General features: G+C 44.0%; 1 protein-coding gene across 1 annotated transcript; it reads right to left on the bottom strand.

Annotated features, from left to right (window-relative positions):
• Window positions 1-1,736: 1,736 nt before the first annotated feature.
• Window positions 1,737-11,185, bottom strand: LOC138800567 (perforin-1-like). Its single transcript, XM_069982338.1, has 4 exons — window positions 11,043-11,185; window positions 5,980-6,527; window positions 3,331-3,691; window positions 1,737-2,682 (listed from the first exon to the last, which is right to left on the bottom strand). Exons 2-4 carry the CDS (start codon window positions 6,513-6,515, stop codon window positions 1,969-1,971), a joined length of 1,611 nt encoding a protein of 536 aa, XP_069838439.1. The 5' UTR covers window positions 6,516-6,527; window positions 11,043-11,185; the 3' UTR covers window positions 1,737-1,968.
• Between the last annotated feature and the right edge of the window lie 13,871 nt (window positions 11,186-25,056).

Below are 25,056 nucleotides of genomic sequence, written 5' to 3'. Positions count from 1 at the left end.
CAACCAATCAGATTCCACCTCTCATTTTCCAGAGTCCATGAGGAATGAGCGGTGGAATCTGATTGGTTGCTAGGGGCAACTGAGCCAGTTTCACTTTACACCATGTTTGATAAATCTCCCTCTTCATAACCCTATTACACACACTGTCCTCCTACTTTAGGACCACCCTGTATATTTCCACCAGTAACAGAAAGCATCTGAATCCGGATTGGACTCCATGGACTTCAGTAAAACATTGCAAAGTATGATCCCCTTCTTCTATAGTCTCGCAGTGCACCAGCGTGGTCTCTCCCTTCTGCTCCCTGGTACAGATATCATGAGTCTTTCCCTATCCTAAGGAGACAGTTTCCAGTAATGAATACTTCTTTCCTTTAATCTATTTGCCTTATTTAGTTCTTTGCACTTTATTGTTTTTATGCTAAAATGTAATTTTTTATTAATATATATATATATATATATATATATATATATATATATATATATATTGCAGGGAAATTATAGAAATTTGATCAAATCCCGGGAAATGGTGAAATGACCGCACTGTTCCATCATTTCCCTGAAGAAAGTCTGGGATTAGATCAAATCTCTGAGCCCTTTCAGGGAAATGATGAAATGGAGGAGTTGCCGGAGCATTTCTTACCCTATTGGGCCATTCGCCTTTAGTGTTACTCGTGTCGGAAGGGGAAGCGGCTGTCGGCCTCAGTAAAGCACGTTGCGTTGTTTGTGGAATGGAATCTGCGTGAGCCCATTCATGTGACGTTTGTAAAAAATCCAGCACACACAATATATATGTGGCAATACAGTAGGAGAAGGAGGTTGCAGGTTGAAAATTCTGTGCTACTTATGCTTAAAGGCGGAGAGCGTTAAAGATGGAAGGGAAATCGCTGCGAAACACCTGAAAAGATCGGCTGGAAAAAAATGAAAGAAGTTTCTTTGAAGAAATGTAAAGACGTCCGTGTCAGTGGATTCCACAGTTTTGGTGGATGTATTTAATGTAGATAGAGAGGCCCATCAGATGGAAGGACTATTGTAGGGATGGTATAAGATGTAAAAAAAAAAAATTATACCAAATTGGTACATTGGTCGGAATTATAAAAGATTGGCTGCCTAGAAACGCTCTTCAAGTAGCTACTACAAGATTTACCGAAACAATTCCCCAGACAGACCGACCGAGTTTGCCTGAGATTGCAGGAAAATTCTCCTGATCTGGAGGTCAAGGATTTAAAGAATTGTGCCTGTGAACCATCCAAAATGCAATGTAACACAAAAAAATGTGCCTGTAAAAAAAAAATTAGGTACTCTTCAACTCGAGACGCCACAAATCAACAACGTGTTTGAAATTTAAAAAAAATAAATAAAAATGAACGTGATTATTTATTGATCGCATTCGGTAAAAATATGAGCTTAACTACCGATTTCCTTTATTAATTAGTTTCGAGTAAATAATTTGTGTTTCAGCGACTATTGTCTTATTACTTACTAAATAAACATAGAGCCGGGCGACTTCTGACTCCTTCATTTCTCCATTTCCCTGAAAGGGGTCAGAGATTTGATCTAATCCCGGACTTTCTTCAGGGAAATGATGAAACGGCGGTCATTTCATTGTTTCCCAGGATTTGATCAAATCTCTGATTCTATCATTTCCCTGCAACATATATATAATTTATTTCTTCACATTAACCGAGGTTCCAGACCTTGTTCGGACCCTGAGCAGTCTAAGAAACACAGACCAGTGATGATGCTGAAACGCTCTTTATTGCGCTTACATTGAGAAAGCTGAATAAGCCAAAGAACATAATAACAGAATATCAGCTAAAACGCCACACGATTACATATAGCCAAATGGTAAAAATTAAGCATCATAGGTATCTAAATCTGGCTGCAAATTACAGGGGGCATGTAGCAAGGATATATATGGCTGCAGAGTATCGCTCCTCCAGGGCAGAAGGCCATGTGATGAGTAACATATCAGACACTTGGGGGCACCGGGATATAATCCTGGCAATACCGCCCTCCGAGGTGATCAGCACAGGTAACACTTGTAGAATATCTCAGGCTGCCGCTGTATACGTAACAGCTGTCAGACGTGTCACCTGCACGCAGAACTTTTTCACATTTCCCCATGAAATCGTCATATTCATGGTCCTCATCCCAAACCTCTATGGTGTAACTTTTACCTTCCCTGAGATCTACAAGTCCCAAGTCATATTGCACATTCCATGTTGGATCATTCGTATTCAAGATGGTCTTGGTTCTTATACTGGCACCATCAAATTTAAATATCACATAGGCATCTGTCTGTGACCAAAAGTCAGCCCGGGGAAGACTAGCGGAATTGATGGTCACGTGAAGCTTGGCTACTCCTAGACTTGTTGGGCAGCAGTCGGAGCTTGTGTACTTAGAAGCCGTACATGTACAAGAACAGTCATTGCCTTTGCTGATAACACGACGACCGGAGCAAGAACATCTCTCCAGTACAGCCTTCTCCTTGATGTAATCACTTATGGCCAGACGGAGGTTCTCTTTCTTAGGATTGTTCATTACTACCAAGTTATGGATGGAATCTAAAGAATAGGAAACCAGACCGGGGGAAGACCTCAGGCTTTCCATCCACTTCTTGAAGGCATCAGCAGTAGCTTTGTCGGAGAAGAGAAGATCAAACGTTCCATTTCCTCCAATCACCTGTAAATGTAGATCACATTAAATAAATCTTTCAATAAATCTTTCCTACTCTACAGATCACCTTATATTCCCGACATGTGATAAGGTTATTATGTGAGGGTGTATGAAGACTAGAAACCACCTTAACTCTGGACAACGCTTCGTTATACGTCATCAGCTGCAGAACAATGGTTTCCTCCCATTAAAGTTTTTTAAAAATGGACATAAACCTGAATGGATCAATTGAAGTTCATCTTATCTGTTGACCCATTGAATTTAGTTTAAGAAAAACCAGGGACGTTACGCAGAACTTATGACCTGGAAAGAATGTCATTGGATAGTTTTCTTTCCATTGGAAATAAAATAAATGCTGAGTTCACAGTTAAAGGAGAAGTCCGGCCATAGGCAATGGCTAACAGCTGGCCGGAGAAGGGGACAAAACAACAATCAGAGATTGCTCACCGGAAGGCATTTTCCCCCAAGTTGTGATGATGTCATGACCTGGGAGGGGATACTTTAACGATGGAAGAGGAAGAAACTCTCCGCTTCTTGCTGTGCCAGTCTGTATTCTTGTGTACCCGGCACAGTAGGGAGGCCATTATAGAGATCAGCTAAATATAATATTTACTTTGCTCTTTTATACACTGAATCCTGGGCGGCAGAACTCACCCTCCACACCCGCTCATTGAACGCTCTATGAAAACTTCCTCCGAGACTCGGTTTGGTTAATTTGTTTTTGCACCGCTCAAGTTTGGAATTGTCTCCTTTTTCAAACCCAATGTCAGCTTCCACTGCAAGGCAATCCATGATGTCATCTATGGTCAAACCATCCAAAGCCACCAGACATGTTCTCACAGCAGTCACCTCCTGGGTCCGACCCCCGACCTTTGCATGAGTGATATAGTGCGTGCCAAAGCTGTCTATCAGACGTCTGTATTCCGTCTTAGTCGCCGCATTATAAGAATCTGGAAGTTCCTCCAAAGATTTTTCAAAGTGAGGAGTCAGTGAGGCGTTAGATCCCAGTCGAAAGCTGAAAATAAAGAAAAGCAAATAAATGCAACGTTTAACCCTTTCAGAACAGATCAATTTCAGCCCTATGGACCAGGGTTCAGTTTTTAAATCTGACCTGTCTCACTTTATGCAGTTATAGCTCTGTGATGGTTTACGTTATCCTAGCGATTCTGAGAGAGTTCTTTTGTTATAGTGGTAGATTTTGACTGATAGCCGTACAATTTTATTGTAAAAAACTCCCCCATTTCATGAAAAAAATTGCCATTTTTCCAACTGTGATAACTCCAGTTGTCATAGCCACCATTGGCGCTGTGCAATAGCTTTGCAGAGCCCCAATGGTGAATCTTCCCTATAGATGCTGCGATTGCACTGACTGCAGCATCTATAGGGTTAACTGCTGGGATCTGAGTGCAACTCGGTTCCCAGAAAATTCAGTGGATGCCCGGCTGTGACCGAACTTCTTTTTTTTTAAATCAGATAATTTTTTTATTGTCAAAGACTGCATATACACCGTCCAGAACATCGCATTACAACATTGCCTAAGACATTTCAAATATCCAAGATTACACAAGCAATGCATAGTATACATATACCGAGGAACAGTCTTCGATTTCTTTTTTTTGCTGTCAGTAATCTATTCCAATGAAGTAATCAAGAGTCTCCACTGATGCCCCCAAAAATTTAAATATGCAAAACAAGAGTCCGTGGAGCCTCAGTTACGAGTCTCGGTTGCAAGTATTGGAACATAGACAGGGAAACAACGGGGTGGTGGTGTGGTGCTCTCCCCATCATGGAGGCACCCTGTTGGCAACAGGCTAGAGATATCTGGCTATCCCGTGTTTTGAGACTCGTAACTGAGGCTCCACGGACTCTTGTTTTGCATATTTAAATTTTGGGGGGCATCAGTGGAGACTCTTGATTGAGTACTTCATTGGAATTTTTTTCGCTGTTCTCCTTGAGTTCAGTGATTACTGTGTTTTGTTGGTTGATTTTTCATTGCCCCAACTAGCCAGAATCCTACCCCACACTGACGAGGGGCAAAAACCCCGAAACGGCTGTCTGTGGGTGGAAGCCTGCCTTTGCAAGCCCTTGTCATGATCGCAATACTCGCACCTTAAGTTAGACATTGACAAAAGGGGCCACCCCGTTGTTTCCCTGTCTATGTTCCAATACTCGCAACCGAGTGGGACTTAAGGGGTTATTTATCAGGGTGGTTTGGTGCTCTCCCCATCATGGAGGCACCCCGTTGGCAACAGGCTAGAGATATCTGGCTATCCCGTGTTTTGAGACTCGTAACTGAGGCTCCACGGACTCAACATATTCCTCACCTGAGGCAGTTTCATTAGAACATACAAACAAACCAGTAATGTGCCATCAGTAACTCTGAAAGATATATGGCCATTCCCCCCTTTTGCAATTTGCCTCCTCCGTCCTATATCCTATATCCTCTGTCAGTTAGTCTCCGAGGGTCCTCACACCGCTCCCACCCACATCTGCACAGGGTTCCTACAGAGCCGCAGAAGAGATCTAGATGGCAGACCCGGCATATCTACCCACCTCCCCCATATGGCCTCAAATTTTCTCAGGCAATTTCTTTTTCCATAAACTCCCCTCTCCATTCGTATTACCATATTCATCCTACTTATAAATTCTATCATGGTAGGAGCCTGAGACTGGATCCACTTAGACGCTATTGTTTTCCTAGCTTGATATAGCAGACGTTGTATCCCAATTAGAGTATAGTCATCCAGATTTAGGTGGTCCAGCAAGCCTAGTATACATTGTTGTGGAGTAGTGGTGAGTGTTACCCCGTATACCTTCTTAATAAGATCTAAAATTTCCTTCCAATAGGATTCCAACTCCCGACATGACCAAAACATGTGCAGAATTGGACAGCAAGAATCAGGCCTATATCCTATTTTGTGCAGCACTAGTGGGGTACGGTACACTCTATGCACAAGAAATAACTGCGACAGCCGTTGAGGTTCACTGAGGGAAAGTGTGGGTGTTAACTCAAGCAACTCATTCCATTGAGTATCGTCTATAATGCCCACCTCCGTTACCCACTTATCCCTTGCAGCAAGAGGAGTTTCTGAAAGTTTCGCTGCCAACAGTGTGTCATATAGGCATATTTCATCCAAGGACGCAACTGCACGTCCACATTTGGAAACGCATTAAAAAATAGACATACAGTAATGGCCCAGATCCTGAAGAGGTTAAGGCATTTGTATCCATTATTTCCAAAACTATACCACAATTCATAGCTAGTAACCCTCTAAACCACTGGATACAGGATACGGGTCATACCTGTAATATATACACTCTAACTTGTGGCTCAGAAAACTGTAGTTGTCAATGACGCTTTTACCATTGGCAAACTGGGCCACCTGACTCTGAGACCCTCCGACAGCTCTTCTGATGTCCACCGCATGAGTATTCAAGTCGAGACCAACTGTCCAGTCGTTCTGCACTACAGAAGTCACTTCATCGGCTACTGACACTGTAGACATTGAGCTTTGTATACTTCTGGAACAAGAAGAGCCGGGTCTCCAGTCCGCCATAGCCTTGGGTAGCTTCTGCAGGACGTTGTTGTTATGGGGGTTGTCACACACGGTGCATTTCTCTCCGGCGTCTTGTAGATCAAGCAGAAAAGAACCGGTGGCCTCCATGGTGACGATATTAATGCCTTCTCCTAACAGAGTATGGCCGGGGACAAACTTAGCCTCCTTACATTCCTGTGGTGTGCCGGGTCTGCACCCATATTTAAGGATCGGTGAACTCATAGAAGGTCTCTGATGGTGGAAGAGAAGAAACCAGAACAAGAGACAAAGCTTGGACGCCATTGCTGAAATGTTCTAGAAAATAGAGCACACAGATTTTGTAAAGATACCATAAGAATCCATACAAATATACCAAACATATGGTGGTCTGTATATAATACTATAGTAAGAAGACACAGGAACATAGAAGATTGTCAGCAGAAAAAGACCACTTGGTCCATCTATGCAAAAATACTGCGCAGACACCATCACGTGTTTCTCAGTGTCAGTGAGCTAGCCAGACCTTCTCCCGGGAAGGAACAACATAGGCCAAGGAGGTCTCCAGTCAAGGAAACCACCAAAAGCAAAGTATCCATCCACAGACAGCTGTTTTGGGGTATTCGCCCCTCATCAGTGTGGAGCAGGATTCTGGCTAGTGGGAGCAATGCTAGTAAGTGCATTCAAGAGAACGATGGTGGACCTCAGGGAGACCAACCAAAACACTGCGGAGACACCATCACGTGTTTCTCAATATCAGTGAATCTAGGAACATCTCCTCCATTTCTTAAAATATGGCTTTCTTAAATCCAATACTTTTGTTGAAGTATAGGATTATGGGGTGTAGTATAGCATTATGGGGTGGAGTATAGGAGTATAGGGTGTAGTATAGTATTATAGGGGGCAGTATAGGATTATGGGGTGTAGTATAGCATTATGGGGTGTAGTATAGGAGTATAGGGTGTAGTGTATTATAGTATTATAGGGTGCAGTATAGGATTATCGGGTGTAGTATAGCATTATGGGGTGGAGTATAGGAGTATAGGGTGTAGTATAGTATTATAGGGGGCAGTATAGGGGTATAGGGTGAAGTATAGGATTATAGGGGTGTAGTATAGCATTATGGGGTGGAGTACAGGATGTAGTATAGGATTATAGGGTGCGGTATAGGAGTATAGGGTGCAGTATAGGGTGTAGTACAGGAGTATAGGGCATAGTATAGGAGTATAGGATGTAGTACAGGAGTATAGGGTGCAGTATAGTATTATAGGGTGCGGTATAGGAGTATAGGGTGTAGTATAGGGTGTGGTGTAGGAATATAGGGTGTAATACAGGAGTATAGGGTGTAGTATAGGATTATAGGGTGCAGTATAGGAGTATAGGGTGGAGTATAGTATTATAAGGTGCGGTGTAGGATAATAGGGTGTAGTACAGGAGTATAGGGTGTAGTATAGGATTATAGGGTGCAGTATAGGAGTAAAGGGAGTAGTACAGGAGTAAAGGGAGTAGTACAGGAGTATAGGGTGCAGTATAGGAGTATAGGGTGCAGTATAGGAGTATAGGGTGGAGTATAGTATTTTAAGGTGTGGTGTATAATAGGGTGTAGTATAGGAGTATAGGGTGCAGTATAGGAGTATAGGGTGGAGTATAGTATTAAAGGGTGCAGTATAGGAGTATAGGGTGGAGTATAGCATTAGAGGGTGCGGTGTAGGATTATAGGGTGCGGTGCAGTATAGGAGTATAGGGTGCAGTATAGGGGTATAGGGTGCAGTATAGGATTATAGGGTGCAGTATAGGAGTATAGGGTGGAGTATAGTATTATAGGGTGCAGTATAGGATTATAGGGTGGAGTATAGTATTAGAGGGTGCGATGTAGGATAATAGGGTGGAGTATAGTATTATAGGGTGCGATGTAGGATAATAGGGTGGAGTATAGTATTATAGGGTGCAGTATAGGAGTATAGGGTGCAGTATAGGAGTATAGGATACAGTATAGGATTATAGGGTGGAGTATAGTATTAGAGGGTGCGGTATAGGATTATAGGGTGGAGTATAGTATTAGAGGGTGCGGTGTAGGATAATAGGGTGTAGTATAGGAGTTAAGGGAGTAGTACAGGAGTATAGGGTGGAGTATAGTATTATAAGGTGCGGTGTAGGATAATAGGGTGCAGTATAGGAGTATAGGATACAGTACAGGAGTATAGGGTGGAGTATAGTATTATAAGGTACGGTGTAGGATAATAGGGTGCAGTATAGGAGTATAGGATACAGTACAGGAGTATAGGGTGGAGTATAGTATTATAAGGTGCGGTGTAGGATACTAGGGTGCAGTATAGGAGTATAGGGTGCAGTATAGGATACAGTATAGGATTATAGGGTGGAGTATAGTATTAGAGGGTGCGGTATAGGATTATAGGGTGGAGTATAGTATTATAAGGTGCGGTGTAGGATAATAGGGTGCAGTATAGGAGTATAGGATACAGTACAGGAGTATAGGGTGGAGTATAGTATTAGAGGGTGCGGTGTAGGATAATAGGGTGTAGTATAGGATCATAAAGAACAATGAATATTTCAATCCACAGCTGGCATGTTGTGTCCTCCATAACTACAATGTCCCCCAATAAAGAGACTGTCAGTAGGGTTACGGTGTCCTATCTCAGGGTGGCATAAACTAGTGATAGACAAGCTGAACAGAATGATGTATAACTTACATTGCTCTGTGCAGCTGATCCAGAGATCTCCTCCTGAATAACATGGACAGTAAGTAGTCCTCTCCATTATGTGCATGAGCCCAGTAGTTCTGGATATTCATGAGCTCCATAAAACTCCGCCCACCAGCTGATGATTGGCAGTTATCTATCCATGTTGTGTATAGGCAGTCAGCTGTCAATCAGCAGCTAGAGGGCGGGGGTAGGGGTGCAGCAAGAATCCTATTCTCCTGCATATTAGGAGAACGGCTGAACAGAATGATGTCAGTAATACACCCATCTGTTCAGCATTTCTGTCAATAGTTTATTCTGCCCTCATTTAAGGCGGGAAAAACCTAGTGACTAATTCCCTTTAATGACATCTTGGTAATGTCAGAGGCCAGAGGTCTATAGATACCAGCTATCCTAATAACTGCCCCTATACATCACACCTATCCTACTAACAGATCCTTATAGATAAAACCTATCCTAATAATAGATCTCTATAGATAACACATATGCTAATACCAGATCCCTATAGATAACACCAATCTGAATAACAGAGTCCAATAGATAACACCTATCCCAATAACCGATTCCTATAGATCACACCTGTCCTACTAGCAGATCCCTATAGCTCACACCTATCCTAATAACAGATCCCTATAGATGACACCTATCCTAATAACAGATCCCTATAGATGACACCTATCCTAATACAGATCCCTATAGATAACACCTGTCCTAATAACAGATCCCTATAGATAACACCTGTCTTAACAACAGATCCCTATAGATAACACCTGTCCTAATAACAGATCCCTATAGATAACACCTGTCCTAACAACAGATCCCTATAGATGACACTGATCCTAACAACAGATCCCTATAGATAACACCTATCCTAATAACAGATCCCTATAGATGACACCTATCCTAATAACAGATCCCTATAGATAACACCTGTCCTAATAACAGATCCCTATAGATAACACCTGTCCTAACAACAGATCCCTATAGATAACACCTATCCTAATAACAGATCCCTATAGATACCACCTATCCTAATAACAGATCCCTATAGATAACACCTATCCTAATTACAGATCCCTATAGATAACACCTATCCTAATAACAGATCCCTATAGATACCACCTATCCTAATTACAGATCCCCATAGATAACACCTATCCTAATAACAGATCCCTATAGATAACACCTATCCTAATAACAGATCCCTATAGATCACACCTATCCCAGTAACAGATTCCTATGGATAACACCTATCCTAATAACAGATCCCTATAGATCAAACCTATGCTAATACCTGATCCCCATAGATAACACATATCCTAATAACAGATCCCTACAGGTAACACATATCCCAATAACAGATCCCTACAGATCACACCTATCCCAATAACAGATCCCTATAGATGACACTGATCCTAATAACAGATTCCTATAGATAACACCTATCCCAATAACAGATCCCTATAGATAACACCTATCCTAATAACAGATCCCTATAGATAACACCTATCCTAATAACAGATCCCTATAGATGACACTAATCCTAATAACAGATCCCTATAGATAACACCTATCCTAATAACAGATCCCTATTGATAACACCTGTCCTAATAACAGATCCCTATAGATACCACCTATCCTAATAACAGATCCCTATAGATAACACCTATCCTAATAACAGATCCCTATTGATAACACCTATCCTAATAACAGATCCCTATTGATAACACCTGTCCTAATAACAGATCCCTATAGATAACACCTATCCTAATAACAGATCCCTATAGATAACACCTGTCCTAATAACAGATCCCTATAGATAACACCTGTCCTAATAACAGATCCCTATAGATAACCCCTATCCTAATAACAGATCCCTATAGATAACACCTATCCTAATAACAGATCCCTATAGATACCACCTATCCTAATAACAGATCCCTATAGATAACACCTGTCCTAATAACAGATCCCTATAGATAACACCTGTCCTAATAACAGATCCCTATAGATAACACATATCACCACCTTCTATGGAAAACAGCAGCCAAATAAGAATTACACAGCACCAAACCAGACGTCTAAACCAGAACTATGGAGGACAAGTACTTACCGAGCCAAGAATAATCCCCTGCAGTTACCAGACTCCTGTTGGTGTTTAACTCCTCACTTTTGCCCTGTTGCTGTATCCTTCCTTATATACAGGTACAGAGCTGGCTCCACACCAGGAATCCCTGCCCACACCCTGCCGGATTACCACCTATTCACAAGATGCTGCCACCACAGCCACACCACAACCTGGCAGTACCCACCTAGTAAGCCAAACACACAGGAACACACAGTAGTCTATTAGCAGTCTGTATCACAAGATAAACTCACAGCTCTTATACAGCTTCCTGTACCTTAACTTCTGCAGTTTTTTTAACTACATCCTCACCCCATTGAACTTATACCACAATGCTCCCACCAGCACTAAACTCTCCAGAGTTTGTACCTTCCTTATATACAGGTACAGCTTAATTAGGTTATAGTGACTCTATCAGTAGGTTTATGGCGTCCTATCTCAGGGTGGCATAAAGTAGTGACAGAGAAGCTGAACAGAATGATGTATCACTTACATTGTTCTGTGCAGCTGATCCAGAGAGATCCTCTTAAATAACATGGACAATAAGGAGTCCTTTCCATTATGTGCATGAGCTCAGCGGCCCTGGATATTCATGAGAAGCAGAAAACTCCGCCCACCAGCTGATTATTGGCAGTTATCTATCCATGCTTTGTACAGGCAACCACCTGTCACTCAGCACTTGGGGGCGGGGGGAGGGGTGTGGCAAGAATCCTATTCTCCCGCATATTAGGAGAACAGCTGAACAGAATGTTGGAAGTGATACACTGATCTGCTCAGCATTTATATTACTACTTTAAGACACCATATACATAGTGACAGATTCCCTTTAGTGAAGCAGAGCTGGATGGGCTGGATGTTTTCTTATGCTAACTTATTTAAATCAACCCCTGGGAAGCCCTTTAGTGAAGTGTTCCCCCACCCCCCAGCATGATGTATCAATATGATGCCGGGAGCGGGGGAAGGGTTTGAATATCCACAGTACTGTAACGAAACAGCTAGGTGGCCGTGAAAGGAAGTGTCCCGAAGATTCAAACACTTTCCCCGCTCATGATACATCATGCCGGGCAGGGAAAGACTCCACTAAAGGCCTCCCCGTCCGTGCTTCACGCAACATAGGAATAAGCCCTTAGTTCTAGAAGAAGCTAATAATACGACAAGCTCACATGACTTCAAAAAGTTTACACAATCAGATAATAAATAAAAAAAATCATCATTATAAATAAGAGTGGAACACCAGCGTAAGTGTCAGAAAGTTATATAGATTTGTAATTTGCTTCAATTTAATAAATCTCCAGTCTTCCAGTACTTATCAGCTGCTGTATGTCCTGCAGGAAGTGGTGTATTCTCTCCAGTCTGACACAGTGCTCTCCGCTGCCACCTCTGTCCATGTCAGGAACAGCTAGGCTGACACCCACGTCAGTGGCAGCAAAGGGTTTGTCACCCCCTCAGTGCTGCCTGTCAGTGAAGTATATATGTACACAGACCAAACTACACTCACATGAGTTATAAGTTACATTAAGAAGGACAATCACTTTATTGGAGCGATGTATTAGTACAACGCTGTGACGTCTGATCCTCTGATCGCTCATACAATACACAGCACTAATCCGGTAATCCAGTGTATCCTATCTGTCAGCATCATACCCCCAGCAGGGCTGTACGCTGGTATATACATGTCATGGGGCAGTCAGGAAGGATTGGCTGCCATGGATACCCAGCAACACCGAGTGATAGCTTTTCTGTTTAGTTTAGGGTTTTGTCTTTGTTATCGGTCGCCGTCCCATATTTGTGGGACCTCCCGGCTGCCGTTTCACAACTTCCATCCCATTGTTTTTGTATTTGTTGTGTGACACAATCAGCTACTGGTGAACGGCCATTCACCTCGGCGTGATATCTGCGATTATTGCACAATGCCTCCACAATATCTGTTCTGACTCCAAAATAAACTTGAATTAGATCATAAAAAGATATCGGCCTGTAGTCCTGTATCTGGGTCTTTGGTTACATTAATAGCCTAGTGGATTATGTGAGCTCTGCAGCTATGACTATATTATCTGTCTGGACTTCATCATGTGATCAGCATTACCAGGCTTCATCATGTGATCAGCATTACCAGGCTTTATCATGTGATCTGCATTACCAGGCTCCATCATGTGATCAGCATTACCAGGCTCCATCATGTGATCAGCATTACCGGGCTTCATCATGTGATCAGCATTACCAGGCTCCATCATGTGATCAGCATTACCAGGCTCCATCATGTGATCAGCATTACCAGGCTCCATCATGTGATCAGCATTACCAGGCTTTATCATGTGATCTGCATTACCAGGCTCCATCATGTGATCTGCATTACCAGGCTTCATCATGTGATCAGTATTACCAGGCTTCATCATGTGATCTGCATTACCAGGCTTCATCATGTGATCTGCATTACCAGGCTTCATCATGTGATCTGCATTACCAGGCTTCATCATGTGATCTGCATTACCAGGCTTCATCATGTGATCTGCATTACCGGGCTTCATCATGTGATCTGCATTACCAGGCTTCATCATGTGATCTGCATTACCAGGCTTCATCATGTGATCTGCATTACCAGGCTTCATCATGTGATCTGCATTACCAGGCTTCATCATGTGATCTGCATTACCAGGCTTCATCATGTGATCTGCATTACCAGGCTCCATCATGTGATCTGCATTACCAGGCTTCAATATGTGATCAGCATTACCAGGCTTCATCATGTGATCAGCATTACCGGGCTTCATCATGTGATCTGCATTACCAGGCTTCATCATGTGATCAGTATTACCAGGCTTCATCATGTGATCTGCATTACCAGGCTTCATCATGTGATCTGCATTACCAGGCTTCATAAACATCACAAATGTTTTTCTTGTCATAAACACTGGTAATACTGATCTCATGATGAAGCCTGGTAAAACTTATCACATGATAAAGCCTGGTAATGCTGATCACATGATGAAGCCTGGTAATACTGATCACATGATGAAGCCTGGTAATACTTATCACATGAAGCCTGGTAATACTTATCACATGATGTAGCCTGGTAATGCTGATCCCATGATGGAGCATGCTAATGCTGATCAGATGATGAAGCTTGATAATACTGATCACATGATAAAGCCTGTACATTTATTTTATGTTGGAGACTATAGTCACTATACACTGCTAAAAACTCAGGAGAGAGTGACGTCCTCTGAGGAAGACCTTGTCCACGCCTGAGATACCTTCTGAAAGACACAGGGCAGTATACCTGAGGTTTGGTACTGACCCCAGTAGGGCAAATAGCTGAAGTAACCTACTGTAACGCACAGCTATTCTGGGAAGCTCTGGAAGTCTGGACCTTGTACTACTTTATTAGGACGGGAAGCCGACACTATAGGGCAAAGCTTACTACAACTACCTCTTGCCTGCACTTGCATGCCAAAGCCTTATTATATTGTATTGCAATGATGTTATTAGTGCCCGTGTCCAGGCCACTTCTTGCCACGGTGACAAGTGCCCAAGTGACCCAACACCCATGTACCAGCCACAACACTGCAGAGCTACCCCGGCATACAGCACTCGCAGTTGAGGATGTGTGTGTGTATATATATATATATATATATATATATATATATATATATATATCTGTGTATTGGTTATTCTGTATATTTGATGTTATTGTCACAGTTGTGGATGTGTATATATATCTGTGTATTGGTTATTCTGTATATTTGATGACTAGCAGTCATCGGCATCTCTCGACCAGTCTTATATATACTGCTGTACATGGACGGTTACATCACAGGAGCTTCCCCAGGCCACATTTCTGATGTAACGTGACCTTGCATCTGGCGTGGAGAGATTACATGGACATCGAAGCCCTGTCCTGCACCAACGGGAGGTGGATGAGTGTTACCTCCTCATTCACACTGGCAGCCGATTCCTCATATAAGGTGAACCCTGTGACCTCATCTCCATAGATAGACGGTCTGTTAAATGTGCTAAAAAAAATCTCCATAAAAACAATGAGGCTCTTGGTTACCATTTGCAAATAGTGTGAACCATCTCACCACGATAAGGTGGCCTCATGCCGGGATGGACCCTACACTGTATAGAAGGATCTATGTGATTAATGGCAAACTATAAACTATGTACTGCGATGGGGATTATGTAGACACTATAGAAATGAGGAAAATAATTGCTAGTTGAGCATTGAACTGAATAGAGAGAATTGGAGAATCTCAGGAAACGTCTCCTTCTCTATGGAATCCATCAGACACAGTGACGTCACTGGAATAGGGGGATAAGAAGACATCGTACAGGTCCGGGAGCAGCGGCATGGCGGCTGAATCAGAAGTCTCACCTGATTATGGTGTTCACTGCCCTCCCCGCTTCCCGGCCTGGTTTATAATTTTAACCCTTTAACTCTTGTGCTGCAGGATCGGTCCCATGGGAAGTAATTTGCACTTACTGCTTTCTATGAAACTGATTACACAGCCTGATCTTTAATGGGTTGTTATCAGGAGCGGGCAGCACAGTTGGAGAATCGGTGGTGGTGTAATGGGAATTGGATGCTTCCTCAGAGGGGTTACAACCAGGGTGTAACCAGAATTGGCCTGCTTGCAGTTGAAGGGGCATTTGCAGAACCTGGGAGGTCACCGGGTGTTGCAATGATAGCAGCTCGGGGGGCCCAGTGTATTGCAGGAGCGGCCACTGCCAGGGTTACATCCCTGGTTACAACTGGTGAAGCAGACGGTGATGGCCAGAATATTATTATGGAGCCTTGATAACCTTGGTGACTATACAGGGTCTCTTAGTAAGGTTCATCTCTAACTGGTTACACAGGTCATTATCTCCTGTTTATTATTTTAGTCCATCATTTACTGGCAGCAGCTGGGGGTGGGGTGGGGGGGGGGTTCGGCGGAATAGAACGAACGGATCCAAGCCTAATGTTAGTTGTCTGGTTTCTGTTGTTGTTTCAGCCTTTCCAAGGTCATTAAATGGCCGTTCACCTCTGTACCATTGTGTGTGTTTGGATCTCTATTCTGTTTGATTTGTGCCACTAGCATTAAAGGGAATCAATCACCACCTTACTTGCTATAAACCTAACCAACACTGTTATTAAAGCTTCTAACACAAGGATGATTGTGTTGCCAAAGTCAAAGTGTTGCCAACTGCAAAGCTCCAAAAAAGTATTATTGGTTCCTGCGCTGTATGGTAATTCATTCCTACTTGTCATCTGGGCAGTCCTGGGGTCCCAACTAGTCATCTGGGCGGTCCTGGGGTCCCAACTAGCTATCTGGGTGATTCTGGGGTCCCAACTAGTCATCTGGGCGGTCCTGGGGTACCAACTAGTCATCTGGGCGGTCCTGGGGTACCAACTAGTCATCTGGGCGGTCCTGGGGTACCAACTAGTCATCTGGGCGGTCCTGAAGTCCCAACTATTTATGGTCATGTGGCTGCATGGGGCTCCAACCATGCCTCTCTGTCATCTTCAGGTTGGGAGGAATCTGTTGACCCGCCCCCTGACACCTCTGTCATTAACCTGTGCACTAAGCTCCTTTATATCTGTAGACACATTCATTTTTGACAGGTGGTTAAAGATCTCTCCTCAATCCTCCCTCACCTTACTCCTTCTTAGCAATGTTAAAGTGTATCTGTCATTTAAAATATTTTTTGCAGAAATCAAGTACAAGCGATTTTAAGAAACTCTGTAACCGGTTTAATTAGGTGAAAAGGCCTCTTTCTGTACTCAAAAAGCTGTTTCCTAACCCCCCCTCCAACACACACACCCACCCACCCACTAACACCACTTCAAAGTGAAGACGGGTTTGCTGATTCTATTATAACCAATGAAGGGGGGAGGGTTCAAGGGGGATGAGTGAGCAGGGAGAGCAGAGAAGCAGCTGTACAGTTTGGAGACTGTCTGGGCACATGAAATGCTGGATACACAGGTCATAAAGCTCACTGATTATCTGGAAGCTTGGTGACAGAAGATTTCCGGATGATGGCCTGTGCAGGGCTGCCTTTTCTTATCTCCATGCTCACTCATCTCCTCTGCCCCTCTCCCTCTCCATAGACCATAATGGACACAGGAATCCTATTTCTTCTGAAGTGAGGGGGGGGGGAGGTAGGAAAACAGCTTTGTGAGTACAGAAGAAAACTCTTTTGCTTAATAAAACCAGAGTTTCTTAAAACCGCTTGTACTATTGATACCTATTGATTTCCCAAAAATAACATTTACATGACAGTTAGGCTTTAAATAGTTTTTTTCCCATCTAATTATAGGTATCACCAAATATAGTATTGTCTTGTGTCAAGCAAATGTTTCTATGGTTCCTTTATGCTTCAGCCTTTCTCCAGTGACAAATTAAATCCTATTGTTTTGCACCTAAATCTTAGTGATACCATTATTCTGTATATAGCTAGTATTTATTCTGAACTGTTATACCTCAGCCTGTGTCCAGCTGTAGTATAGAGTGATCACCTAGAATCATTGGTTCTATAGGAGACTATAATGGTGTACTGACCTATCACACAGCGGCACTCTGAGTGATGAAATTGGAGCAGTTGCGGCTACATGTACTGCTGCCCCGGCTCTATGTGAATTAAAGTTATTTTCTTTTTATATTAGATGACATATACACTATATAAAGAGGCACATTTGCATGTTTTTCTCATATGACATGAAATCAGAATAAACCTTTCCCGATTTAGGCCAATAAGGACGACCAAAATTATTTAATGTTTGCCAAATTCCAGAACAATGAGAGGGAGAATTATTATTATGTTCATAAGTTTACGTACACATAGTTTTCTATAAGTGTATGTAATCTTATACACACTAAGGTTTTATGCCTTTACACTATTTGGAACGACCCATATGATGATATTATGTTTTTGGAAGCTTCTAAAAATTTGTAAACTGCTTAAAAAAACCAATCTCAGCTCAGTTTGCTGCTCTAGTAAGATGAAATCTGAGCTGTGATTGGTTACTGTGGGCAGATTACACCTGCTTCTATCGTATAGATTGATAAATCTGGGACTTAGTCTATATTATGAGGTGTAGGTGTAGATTTGGTGCCCATAGCGGTTCCCTATTATTATTATTATTATTATTATTATTATTTTATTTATTTATTTTAACTACCTTTATTGACAAATTAAGCAGTAATGACATGAAAAATACTGTAAACATTTGCATAGAGATGCCAACATGGCATATACTATAAACAGTTAATACCAAAAGTACAAAATACACATATAAAAACTCTTTAACATAAACTACTAACTCATAGTGGCGAGAGCCCTGGGCCTACACAGTGGACCAGAATAAACAGAGATACCGGCAGACAGAAATAATATAGTTTCTCCTAAATACATTACTATAAAACTCTCTACTGCTGCGTAGGGATAGAGGAAGAAGGTGGGGCAGTGAGAGGTGATTCAGTCCAGATGTCCCAAATTTTATGGTATTTATTGGGGCACCTTCTATGTAAACAAACTACTTTTTCGTAATGAGTGATATTTTTTATTATCTGCCTCCACATAGTAAGGATGGGAGGTCTCATGTCATTGCAATTGCCTTCCTGGCCAAGAACAGAGCTCCTCACAGAAGAATGCAAAGGTGGTGAGCCCACTACTCTTCCTCTAAGACTATGTTCACATGCAGTTTTTTCTTTAATTTTTTTTTTTTTTTTATTGTTGTCCGTCATTTTAAGTTCAAAAAGACGTTAGTCATTTTGTGTTTTTGACACCTGTCATTACAATGACGGCCGTTAGTACATTATTCTAGTTCTGGTTCTTTTTTGAAGGTCCATTGAATTTAATGGTGAAAGTATGGTGGGGAAAAATAGATGGTGGAAAATTTAAAATAATGTCTGTTATTCACCACACTCATTGTCCAAACTGGGAATCAGTGACCACCACTTTTCCATGGCAGGTAAGGGAGACCAGGCCACTGTAGCAACAATGAAGTGTGAGTATAGGAAACACACTAACCCACCAGGGCCTGGGGACCTAATAATGACTATTAGAGGAAACGAGGTGGAAGGGGTTAGAAGTTGTGAATTCAAAGCATGACATAATTGTAGATATCTATAGAAATATATATATGGGTATCCCGAAAGTATCCCGTATAGAGGTGAAATCTCTCAAAACACCATCTGAATATAAGTCGGAAATATATTGCACCCTCTGGTGGTGCCAATACTGCATTCTCCAAGGCATTCAAGTAGGAGAATGATTGGTTGTCCCACAAGGGGGATTTCAGCGAGATTTTTCCTTTTTCAGAAGCTAGCCAAGTCTTTTTTGCCACCTTATGGGCAGGCAACAAACGGGAGCTGGTTCCCTAATTTTTTAAAAGGGTTTTCTGTGCAGATTGATAGCCTACCCTCAGGATAGGTCATCAGTCACTGATCAGCAGGATGATGACACCTTGTGCTACAGCCAATCAACTATCCATCCCCCACACTACAGTCAAACAGCTGTCCATCGCCCACACTACAGCCAATCAGCTGTCCATCACCCACACTACAGTCAAACAGCTGTCCATCGCCCACACTACAGCCAATCAGCTGTCCATCACCCACACTACAGCCAATCAGCTGTCCATTGCCTACACTACAGCCATTCAGCTGTCTATCGCCTACACTACAGCCAGTTGGTTGTCCATCACCCCCACTACAGCCAATAAACTATCACCCACACTACAGCCAATAAACTATCCATCACCCAAACTAGAGCCAATCAGCTGTCCATTGCCCAGACTACAGCCAATCAGCTGTCCATTGCCCGTACTACAGCCAATCAACTGTCCATCACCTACACTACAGCCAATCAGCAGTCCATAGCCTACACTACAGCCAATCAGCTGTCCGTCGCCTACACTACAGCCTACAGCCAATCAACTGTCCATTGCCTACACTACAGCCAATCAACTATCCATCACCCAAACTAGAGCCAATCGGCTATCCATTGCCCGTACTACAGCAAATCAGCTGTCCATCGCCTACACTACCTGTTGTATACAGACAACTGCTTCTGGCCCTATTCACTCTGTAGAGCGGGCTGATCAGCCGTGGTTCTGGGAGTCAGTACCCCACAAATCAGCATTTTCCCCAGAAAAGCCCTTTGAGAAGACTTTGAAGCTACAAATGTCAAGATCAAACTGTCGTAGAGGAGAGGGGTATTTGTGTTCATTTGTTTTTCCATGTTAGATGTGATTAGCTCTAGAAACTGAAAATTCTGACTAGTTATGTAAGTTTATTAAATGGCAGGTTGTCACAGCTCGATACTAATCGGTCCTCGGTGTCAGAGTTATAAGTTGGGAACGTTCCTCTCTGTATCCAATAGCTATATTAGATTTAACTTAGGTTCATATCTGGTTTTATGCTTACATTATGGGTATATGCAAGATGGCTGCCCCCATAACAATGTACAAAAAAATAAATAAGACAACTGGAATTGAAAAATAGAAATAGATTAGAATATCAGGCTGATCGGTAAAATAAAAAAAATAAATAAATCTAGGTGATACATTACCTTTAGAAAACAACTAGGGATTATATGTCAATCTTCTATTACTCTTATTGTCTCCTTAATAAGATATTCTACACCCCTAGTCCCATGTTGAACTCTTCTCCATATTTGCACTGATGGTGGAACGAACCCTGAAGCCGTCGTCTACAGATGGGTAACTCATTTCTTTAAGACATTGATAATATAGAAAGCTTCATCCAGTAGGTGGCACTGTACAGCAAGATCTTTACTTCTGGAAATCAGCCACTCTGCATAGTTGAATAAAATTGTAATTTGGAACAGATGCTGCCAATCTGTGAACTTGCCTCCGCACAGAGACAGGCAAGGACTCTCCTCCGCACATAGACAGGCAAGGACTCTCTCCTCCGCACATAGACGGGCAAGGAGTCTCTCCTCCGCACATAGACGGACAAGGAGTCTCTCCTCCGCACATAGACAGGCAAGGAGTCTCCTCCGCACATAGACGGGCAAGGACTCTCTCCTCCGCACATAGACGGGCAAGGACTCTCTCCTCCGCACATAGACAGGCAAGGACTCTCCTCCGCACAGAGACAGGCAAGGAGTCTCCTCCGCACATAGACAGACAAGGACTCTCCTCCGCACATAGACAGGCAAGGACTCTCCTCCGCACATAGACAGGCAAGGACTCTCTCCTCCGCACATAGACGGACAAGGACTCTCTCCTCCGCACATAGACAGGCAAGGACTCTCTCCTCCGCACATAGACAGTCAAGGAGTCTCTCCTCCGCACATAGACGGGCAAGGACTCTCCTCCGCACATAGACAGGCAATGACTCTCTCCTCTGCACATAGACAGGCAAGGACTCTCCTCCGCACATAGACAGGCAAGGAGTCTCTCCTCCGCACATAGACAGGCAAGGACTCTCTCCTCCGCACATAGACGGGCAAGGAGTCTCTCCTCCGCACATAGACAGGCAAGGACTCTCTCCTCCGCACATAGACAGGCAAGGACTCTCTCCTCCGCACATAGACGGGCAAGGACTCTCTCCTCTGCACATAGCCGGACAAGGAGTCTCTCCTCCGCACATAGACAGGCAAGGACTCTCCTCCGCACATAGACAGGCAAGGACTCTCTCCTCCGCACATAGACGGACAAGGAGTCTCTCCTCCGCACATAGACGGACAAGGAGCCTCTCCTCCGCACATAGACGGACAAGGAGCCTCTCCTCCGCACATAGACGGGCAAGGAGCCTCTCCTCCGCACATAGACAGGCAAGGACTCTCTCCTCCGCACATAGACAGGCAAGGAACCTCTCCTCTGCACATAGACAGGCAAGGACTCTCCTCCGCACATAGACGGGCAAGGACTCTCTCCTCCGCACATAGACAGGCAAGGACTCTCCTCCGCACATAGACAGGCAAGGACTCTCTCCTCCGCACATAGACAGGCAAGGACTCTCTCCTCCGCACATAGACAGGCAAGGACTCTCTCCTCCGCACATAGACAGGCAAGGACTCTCTCCTCCGCACATAGACAGGCAAGGAACCTCTCCTCTGCACATAGACGGACAAGGAGTCTCTCCTCCGCACATAGACGGACAAGGAGTCTCTCCTCTGCACATAGACGGACAAGGAGTCTCTCCTCTGCACATAGACAGGCAAGGACTCTCTCCTCTGCACATAGACGGACAAGGAGTCTCTCCTCTGCACATAGACGGACAAGGAGTCTCTCCTCCGCACATAGACGGACAAGGAGTCTCTCCTCCACACATAGACGGACAAGGAGTCTCTCCTCCGCACATAGACAGGCAAGGAACCTCTCCTCAGCACATAGACGGGCAAGGAGCCTCTCCTCTGCACATAGACGGACAAGGAGTCTCTCCTCTGCACATAGACAGGCAAGGACTCTCTCCTCTGCACATAGACGGACAAGGAGTCTCTCCTCTGCACATAGACGGACAAGGAGTCTCTCCTCCGCACATAGACGGACAAGGAGTCTCTCCTCCACACATAGACGGACAAGGAGTCTCTCCTCCGCACATAGACAGGCAAGGACTCTCTCCTCCGCACATAGACAGGCAAGGACTCTCTCCTCTGCACATAGACGGACAAGGAGTCTCTCCTCTGCACATAGATGGACAAGGAGTCTCTCCTCCGCACATAGACAGGCAAGGACTCTCTCCTCTGCACATAGACAGACAAGGAGTCTCTCCTCCGCACATAGACGGACAAGGAGTCTCTCCTCCGCACATAGACAGGCAAGGACTCTCTCCTCTGCACATAGACGGACAAGGAGTCTCTCCTCTGCACATAGACAGACAAGGAGTCTCTCCTCCGCACATAGACGGGCAAGGAGTCTCTCCTCCGCACATAGACAGGCAAGGAACCTCTCCTCTGCACATAGACGGACAAGGAGTCTCTCCTCTGCACATAGACGGACAAGGAGTCTCTCCTCCGCACATAGACGGACAAGGAGTCTCTCCTCCGCACATAGACGGACAAGGAGTCTCTCCTCCACACATAGACGGACAAGGAGTCTCTCCTCCGCACATAGACAGGCAAGGAACCTCTCCTCAGCACATAGACGGGCAAGGAGCCTCTCCTCCGCACATAGACAGGCAAGGACTCTCTCCTCTGCACATAGACGGACAAGGAGTCTCTCCTCTGCACATAGACAGGCAAGGACTCTCTCCTCTGCACATAGACGGACAAGGAGTCTCTCCTCTGCACATAGACAGACAAGGAGTCTCTCCTCCGCACATAGACGGGCAAGTAGTCTCCCCCCCTTATTAGGTTCTCCTTCTGGTTTGTGGATATACTGTTTGACCTCTGATGTGGACATGATTAGCATATACATTAGGGGTCTTTCTGACATAAACATGAAATGTCATGTGACCATCATGGGCGTGGCTAAAGGTTCATGGGCCCTGATGCAAATGTTTGGCTTGGGCCCTCCCCCATTAGACATATATATATATATTTTTTTTTTTATTTTTTTTTTTATTTTTTTTATTTTTTTTTTTTTGGCTTGGGCCCTCCCCCATTAGACATTTATATATATATATATATATATATATATATATATATATATATATATATATATATATGTGTATTTTTTTCTCCCACAAATGTATTTTTTTCCATGGGGAGACGGAACACATGGGGCTCTGTGGCCCCCAACCTCTACCATCCCACTCCTTTACTTGCTGACATTTTTGTCTCATCTTTTTTTGGCCATTTTTCTGTTGCACCTTTTCTTTTCTGGTCATGTTACTTGTGCATTGCATTATTTGCCATTTTGCACTTTGACATCATATTTTGTTACTTAAATGAGGTACACATCCATATTCTCTGTACATATATGTGGAAGGTGGGATGGCTGCTGGGCTAGGTGGGCTCCTGTGACTTGCTAGGCTAGGTTTGGCTCCTGGGACTCGCTGGGCTAGGTTGGGCTCCTGGGACTTGCTAGGCTAGGTTGGGCTCCCGGGACTCGCTGGGCTAGGTTGGGCTTTCCTGGCACTCGCTCGGCTAGGTTAGGCTTTCCTGGGACTCGCTGGGCTAGGTTTGGCTCCTGGGACTCGCTGGGCTAGGTTGGGCTCCTGGGACTCGCTGGGCTAGGTTGGGCTGTCTTGGGACTCACTGGGCTCGGTTGGGCTCCTGGGACTTGCGGGGCTCGGTTGGGCTCCTGGTACTCGCTGGGCTAGGTCTGGCTCCTGAGACTCGCTGGGCTAGGTTGAGCTCCTTGTACTTGCTGGGCTAGGTTGAGCTCCTTGTACTTGCTGGGCTAGGTTGAGCTCCTTGGACTTACTGGGCTAGGTTGAGCTCCTTGGACACCCTGGGCTAGGTTGAGCTCCTTGGACACCCTGGGCTAGGTTGAGCTCCTTGGACACCCTGGGCTAGGTTGGGCTCCTGGGATTTGCGGTACAGTAACAGTCCTTCAGTGAGGCAACTTTAGTAATTGTTTTTGCATCTGTATTTTGTGCTTTTTCTTCTGGTATAATAAAAGCAATATTTTTTCAGCCAGTGTTGGGCACAGTAGACTTATTTCTCACTATTTTTGCTTTCAGCACTCGGTCGGGTTTCAGTGGGTTATGTGTTATTTCCCAGCAGCCTGTGAGTTTCCTCTTATTGTCTCACCATCACACTCTTTGTCACGAAACAAAAGTAAAATTCACTGATGCTGTTATACAGTAATATAAAAGCAATGACATTTATTATAGGGAGTATTTTATTTTACATTCCTTTTATTGGGGTCCCAAAGCTGCTGGAGGGTCCATAGAGCCAACACCACCATCCAGGTCCCACAGCTGCTGGAGGGTCCATAGAGCCAACACCACCATCCAGGTCCCACAGCTGCTGGAGGGTCCATAGAGCCAACACCACCATCCAGGTCCCACAGCTGCTGGAGGGTCCATAGAGCCAACACCACCATCGGGTTTAATGACGCTAAAGACAATCAAACCGGGTGAAGATTGTGTGATGGTGTAAG

The sequence above is a fragment of the Dendropsophus ebraccatus genome, chromosome 9 (genome assembly GCF_027789765.1).
Source record: "Dendropsophus ebraccatus isolate aDenEbr1 chromosome 9, aDenEbr1.pat, whole genome shotgun sequence".
NCBI classification, from domain to species: Eukaryota; Metazoa; Chordata; class Amphibia; order Anura; family Hylidae; genus Dendropsophus; species Dendropsophus ebraccatus.
This window is presented reverse-complemented; position numbering and strand designations above follow the sequence as displayed.